Source organism: Felis catus, chromosome F1 (genome assembly GCF_018350175.1).
Source record: "Felis catus isolate Fca126 chromosome F1, F.catus_Fca126_mat1.0, whole genome shotgun sequence".
Classification (NCBI taxonomy): domain Eukaryota; kingdom Metazoa; phylum Chordata; class Mammalia; order Carnivora; family Felidae; genus Felis; species Felis catus.
In genome coordinates, this window is record NC_058384.1 from 40,556,216 (window position 1) to 40,562,670 (window position 6,455).

General features: G+C 60.5%; 1 protein-coding gene across 1 annotated transcript; it reads left to right on the forward strand.

The window, feature by feature from the left end:
- Positions 1-295: 295 nt before the first annotated feature.
- ELF3 (E74 like ETS transcription factor 3) lies at positions 296-5,675 on the forward strand. Its single transcript, XM_003999371.6, has 9 exons — positions 296-456; positions 898-1,068; positions 1,420-1,641; positions 1,853-1,939; positions 2,138-2,260; positions 2,458-2,547; positions 2,718-2,834; positions 3,980-4,175; positions 4,863-5,675. Exons 2-9 carry the CDS (start codon positions 906-908, stop codon positions 4,975-4,977), a joined length of 1,113 nt encoding a protein of 370 aa, XP_003999420.1. The 5' UTR covers positions 296-456; positions 898-905; the 3' UTR covers positions 4,978-5,675.
- The last annotated feature ends 780 nt before the right edge of the window (positions 5,676-6,455 follow it).

The window sequence follows — 6,455 nt, forward strand, 5'->3', positions numbered from 1 at the left end:
CCCCCTGAGGAATTTCCTGCGCCAGAGGATGGCCGAAAGTACAGATGCCCACCCCAGCAACTCTCCTGCCACCCGCCCAGGCCAGTGCCCTGTGCCCAACCCCAGAGGGTGCGACATGACAGACTCTGACAATCATTAAACCAGCCGGGCCTGATTTCCCAGCACCGCCTGCTAGGATCCGGGCCAAGTGGCACAAAATATGCAAATCACCTGGGGCCAGAAGCCCAGTCTAAAGGCCAGGAAATCCCCTCCATCCAATGAGCCACCAGCTCAGGTTACCGCCAGGCGCACTATAAGGGCCCGGCTCGGGGAGGAGCTCCCACTCGCCTCTATTTAGGGCGGGTGGGGGAGTGCGGGCCAGACCTACCTGGTGCAGCTTTTAGCCTCCTGGATTTCTCGCCGGCCCGCTGTCCCTTAATCCTGCCTGCCTGCCACACCCACACCCCCGCCACTCAGGTAGGACCCCCCCACCTGTCGTATTCCCCAGCCTGGGTCCTGAGAGGTCAAGTGGATGGTTAGTTCTAAACCCACCCACTGCAGCTCCGCATTATAGAGCCCCCCTGAGCCAGGAGTGTAGGGCAGTGGGGGTGTCCTGAAGGTCGCCGAGGCACCGTCTCTGGGAGGGACAGAGTGGCCCTGACTCTGCCAGTCCCACTCAGGGACCCAGGTGGGCCGGGGCAGGGCCGGGGGGGGGGGGTGCCCAGCAGGCGGCCCAGTGCCCACACCGTGGTCTGAAATCGTGAAGCCCTCTTGAAGAGATGGTGTCCAAAGGGATACTGACCCTCACGTCCTCCCGCGCCCCTAGGGGCTCCTTCTGCCCCAGGCTTGGCTAGAACAGAAGAGCTAGAGGGGAAAGGGAGGACCCTGGTCCTCACCAGCCTCGGCCTCTCTCCCCAGGTAGCCTCATGGCTGCAACCTGTGAGATTAGCAACGTCTTCAGCAACTACTTCAGTACTATGTACAGCCCGGAGGAACCTGCCCTGGCTTCTGTTCCCGCTGCGGCCACCTTTGGGGCTGAGGACCTGGTGCTGACCCTGAGCAACCCCCAGATGCCACTGGAGGGCCCAGGTGGGTCTCAGCAGGTGGGATGGGGAGAGACAGAGACATCCCTCTAAGAACCTGTTAGATAAATGGAGACTTCAGGCGGGGAGGAGGGTCCCCCCAGCAAATTCCAGCGCTAGGGGCATGGGGTGGCTTGTAAGAGGCCGAGGTGTTGGGGTTGAGGGGCAGTGCCCGGCTAAGTGAGGTGCTGGGCGAGGGTGCTGCGAACCCCATCTCCCGCCCCTCCTCCTGGGAGGCTCCTCTGAGAGGTGGGGGGGGGGGTGGTGATTCACACAGAATCCCAGATGGGCACCAGAAATGGGCTGTGAGGGGCCGGGTGGGTCGAGCTGACCTGACGCTGTGCCCGGCCTCTTGTAGAGAAGGCCAGCTGGTCGGGGAAGCAGCCGCAGTTCTGGTCAAAGGCCCAGGTTCTGGACTGGATCAGCTACCAGGTGGAGAAGAACAAATACGACGCCAGTTCCATTGACTTCTCACGGTGCGACATGGACGGGGCCACGCTCTGCAACTGTGCCCCCGAGGAGCTGCGTCTGGTCTTTGGGCCCCTGGGGGACCAACTCTACTCCCAGCTGTGGGACCTCAGTGAGTCCAGGCCTCCTCCTGCCCTTGTCTCCCTCTCGGTTGGGAGGCTGCTCTAGGGACCGGCCCACACCCTAGGCTGAGGTCAGCATGGCCGTGGGAAGGACCCGGAGCCCCAGGCCAGTGGGCACAGGCACAGATAAAGAACCGCTGAGGGGCGAGGGGACCGTGCGATGCCAGCCTGGCCTCTGACCCCTCCTCCCTTCCTCATCAGCTTCCAGCTTTCCCGATGAACTCAGCTGGATCATTGAGTTGCTGGAGAAGGACAGCATGGCCTTCCAGGAGACGCTGGGCCCCTTGGGTGAGAAGCCATTTTCTCACTCCTTCCCCTAGCTTGTCCCATCCCGTCTCTGCCTCTCCCCAGGGCACTGGGGCTGACCCTCTGTCACTAGACCTCTGTCTCCCCTGGCTAGAAAAGCAGCAGGTCATTAGACCTCTGGGGAGCTCAGTGTCCCTGCCTGTTCCTCCGAGCTCTGTCTGAACCCTGACCTCTTCCCAGACCAGGGAAGCCCCTTCAGCCAAGAGGTGCTTGAGGAGGGCCGGCAGGCCAGCCCCTACTTCCCCGGCAGCTACGGCACCACCGGGGCCCCCTCCCCCGGCAGCTCCGATGTCTCCACTGCAGGTAAGCACCCTCGTCTGGGCCACAGCCTCCCTTTCCCCCAAACACTCCTGCCTGAGCCCTTGGTTCCCGCCACTAGAACCCAGGCTTTCTGGGGCAAATAGGAGCTGGCTGGGTAGCGTGTCCTGAGACCCTCAGTGGCCCATCCCCCGGCAGGCGTGGGCTGGCAAAGGGACTCACTGTGACCCCGCCGCCCCTAGGGACTGGTACTTCCCAGAGCCCCCACTCCTCAGACTCCGGTGGAAGTGATGTGGATCTGGATCTCACCGACAGCAAACTCTTCTCCAGGGGTGAGTGGAGGGAGCCTCCTGGTCCCCGGGAGGGGTGTCCCAAGGGGCAGTGCCCACGGGGCTGGTCCTTGCCCTCTTCCCTGCTCTCCTGTAGGGTTTTCCTCCGCAGAAGAGCTGCTCCTGAGAGCCCCAGTTCCCTCCCCTCTGACCTTCCACCTCCCCTCTCTTAGACGGCTTTCCTGACTATAAGAAGGGGGATCCTAAGCACGGGAAGCGGAAACGGGGTCGGCCCCGAAAGCTGAGCAAAGAGTCTCGGGAGTGTCTGGAGGGCAAGAGGAGCAAGCACGGTGAGCTTCTGGGGTCACCCCCTTTGTGCTGAGGCCTGGGGGGCGGGGTGGGGGGGGCGCTGCCGGTGCTTTTTTCTCCCGTGATCGCTGGCCGTCCACGCTGCTCCTCCCTCCCGCCGTCATGGCTGTGCACAGGCCCAGGGCTGTGTGGCACCTAATGGCAGGGCCTAGGTTGGTGGTCCTGGATAGGAGGGGGAAACTGAGGCTCCTGGAGGAAGGCCCATAGGACCAGAGCCCAGGTTACCTGCCCACCCACTCCAGTTCTCTCTACACTTGGCTCTGTCCTGCCCGCTGGGACACCCTTGGTGGTGTGAGGAGGCAGCTGGTGGGTGTTGGGAGGGCCCAAAGGGCCCCAGGGGGCTCAAGCAGAGGACTGTGCCCCGTCTGCAGGCTGGACGCGTGCGCCTCAGGCACCACTGGGTGATGGCCCCGAGGTCCTTCTTGCCTCTGTGCTTTCGCGCATGCAGTCTCCCTCCCCCTACGCGCTAGGCCTGGCTTGCTTCTTGTCTTCAGGGAGCTATTTTTTTCCCGGGAAGCTGTCCCCTTGTCCCCCGGGCTGGGGCCGGCTCCCCGGTCCTGTCCTCGCCAAGTTCTCACCACCTGTTGGCGTGTTTGCTTTTTTTTTTTTTTTTAATTTTTTTTTCAACGTTTTTTATTTATTTTTGGGACAGAGAGAGACAGAGCATGAACGGGGGAGGGGCAGAGAGAGAGGGAGACACAGAATCGGAAGCAGGCTCCAGGCTCCGAGCCATCAGCCCAGAGCCTGACGCGGGGCTCGAACTCACGGACCGCGAGATTGTGACCTGGCTGAAGTCGGACGCTTAACCGACTGCGCCACCCAGGCGCCCCATGGCGTGTTTGCTTTTTAACGGCGGCCCCCACTGCACCGTGGGCTCCTCGAGGCCAGTAGTGCGCCTCAGTCACTCTCTCATCCCAGCCAGATGTTTGATCAATATTTGAGCGAGTAAGACATCTGTGCTGTGTGAGACGTGGTCCCCGTCTGGTGGGGGGAGGCGGGAGGGAACCAGCCCTTACACTACACAGGCATCAGGAGGCTGTGTGCCGGGACAGATAGGGCCCCCCGGCCTCGGAGGAGAGGGGTCCCCCCCTGGACTGCTGACTGACGCATGCGTCTGGCCTTGTAGCCCCCAGAGGCACCCACCTGTGGGAGTTTATCCGGGACATCCTCCTCCACCCGGAACTCAATGAAGGTCTCATGAAGTGGGAGAACCGGCAAGAGGGTGTCTTCAAGTTCCTGCGATCAGAGGCCGTGGCCCAGCTTTGGGGCCAGAAGAAGAGGAACAACAGCATGACTTACGAGAAGCTGAGCAGAGCCATGAGGTGAGCAGGTGGCCGGGGTCCTCGTGACCCAGCCAGACCCTGGGGGACCTGCTGAGGCTGCCGGGGACAGCTAAGCTGTGCTCCCACGGCCCGCTCTCCGACCACTGCCATAGTCTGGCAGGTTTGCGTCCTGTAGAGTGAGGATAAGAGCAGTGTCCGCCGCTGTCACGGACTAAAGGAGGGCATGGAGGAAGTAGGCTGGCGCAGCCAACACCAGAAACTCTCTGTGACAACATTTCTTTGCGCTTCCTGCAAGCTTGTCCTGAGAAAAGCTCTCCGTGGTGAAGAGAGCGTGAGCTGAGGCCCACACCAAGACCTGGCTCTCCTTAAGTTGCCTGTCTAGACCTCGGTTTCCCCCTGAATTGTCGCTAAGGGCGCTTCCAGCCCTAAAATCATGTGGTTTCGTGATCAGCCCTGGGACCCAGCCGTAAGATCTAAACGAGCAAGGGTAAGACCAGGGGCTTCGGACACCATTCTAGGCCAGAGTGCCACGATGGAGCAGAACAGCTCCTTCTGGCAGGAGGGAAGAAAAGAAAAGCTACAGGAAGTGGATCAGACTCCTGTTGCTGGGGCCGGAGCCCAGGGGGACAGGTCACCCGAGGATAGCTGGGCCGGGTGGAGGAAGGTATCCGCGGTCCAAGACGGCTCCCCACCCGGGTACCTCTGACCACCCTTCTTCCCGCCCAGGTACTACTACAAACGGGAGATCCTAGAGCGGGTGGATGGCCGGCGGCTGGTCTACAAGTTTGGCAAAAACTCTAGTGGCTGGAAGGAGGAAGAAGTTGCCGGGAGTCGGAACTGAGGGTCGGAACGAGACCCAGGACCAAACGCAAGGACTTGAGGCCTGCGGCCCCTCCCGGGAAGACCCGCAGGTCCCAGCATCTGGGCAATGCTCCGGCTGTGCTGCGGAGAGAAGCTGTGAGGCTCTGGTATCCTGTCAGCCACCGTCCTCGGATCCGGGGCTTGCGGCCTCTCCTCTCTGCCCTCTTCTTGGAATTACAAGCCCGGGGGTTTGAGGTGACTCGTCTTGCTGACTTGTCCGCAAGTGTAGCTTCTTTTACCTGGTGCCTCCTCAGACCCAACCCAGACACCGGCTACGGACAGCACCTTCCTCCTCCAGATGCCCGGACTGAGCCGAGGAGGCCAAGGGAAGCACCAGGAGTGCTGTGTGAGGGGACAGGACGGGGTCCTCCTGAACCTGCTTTCTGGACTGCCTTCCACCTCCGTGCTTGGACTCTGCAGGCAGGGGTCAGAGCACTCCCTAATTTATGTGCTATAAATACGTCAGATGTACATAGAGATCTATTTTTTCTAAGACATTCCCCTCCCCGCTCCTCTCCCACCACGTGTTAGTGGCCAGACTGACTGACTGTTTCGGCCCTTGGCCGGGCCGATGAGGGGCCGGGAGATGCCGGGCCCCTGAGGATGGGGCTCCTGGCTCCTTTTTCCTGTGAATGGAGGTAGAGACCTCCAATAAAGTGTCTTCTGGGCTTTTTCTAACCTTTGTTTTAGCTACCTGTGTACTGAAATTTGGGCCTCTGGATTGGATAAGGTCATGGGGTTGAAGGAGAGGAGCCAGGACAGGAGGTCTACAGGGCTAGAGGTGAAGGCAGAGGCAGACTTGCAAGGTAGGGATGGATTTCCTAGATCTGGAGGGTTGGGTTTACAGACCGGCTGCCTGGGGGCTGGGAGGAAAGCAAGGGAAGCAGGCCAGGCTGTTGAGGGCTGAGAAAGCTTCGCAGGATTTCTGCAAGCCAGGGCGTGAGCTCAGCCTGCTGAACACCGGGCCAGTCGTGCTGCAGCGACTCGTTCCCCCAATGACCTTGGCCATGTCAGCCCCCTGGGCTCACTTGCTTGCTATAAATCTGGGGTTTGGCCCCCGGTGCACTCTAAGAAGTCTAAAATTGCATATCCAGCCTCGTGGGATAGATGCTTCAGCATTCTGGGCAAGTTGGCCACAAACTGGGAAAACAAAATGAATCCTTGATGAGGAAGAATGGGGGAAGGAATAGACATTTGCCAGCCAAGCATGTGCCAGGCACTGAGCCAGACAGCACTTTATCGCACCTAATCTTGCCCCCCCCCCCCCCGCCCCAAATGAGATTTGTCATTCCCATTTTACAGATGGCAGAAGGTGAGGTCCGATAGGGCCAGTGTCTCGGCCAAGGTCACTAGGACAGTACTTTGGTGCCATAGTAGTAGCCTGTCCTTGGGAGCATCGTCAGGGTTCGGGCTCTGCTGACGTAATCCTCAGTAGATTCCAGAACTGTGTTCCTCTGT

Bases quoted from the DNA above. Each gene is read 5' to 3' on its own strand.
- ELF3 (XM_003999371.6), top strand. From the start codon at position 906: ATGGCTGCAACCTGTGAGATTAGCAACGTCTTCAGCAACTACTTCAGT. The intron at 2,548-2,717 runs GTGAGTGGAGGG...CCCCTCTCTTAG, and splicing joins CAGCAAACTCTTCTCCAGGG to ACGGCTTTCCTGACTATAAG. The intron at 4,176-4,862 runs GTGAGCAGGTGG...CTTCCCGCCCAG, and splicing joins AAGCTGAGCAGAGCCATGAG to GTACTACTACAAACGGGAGA.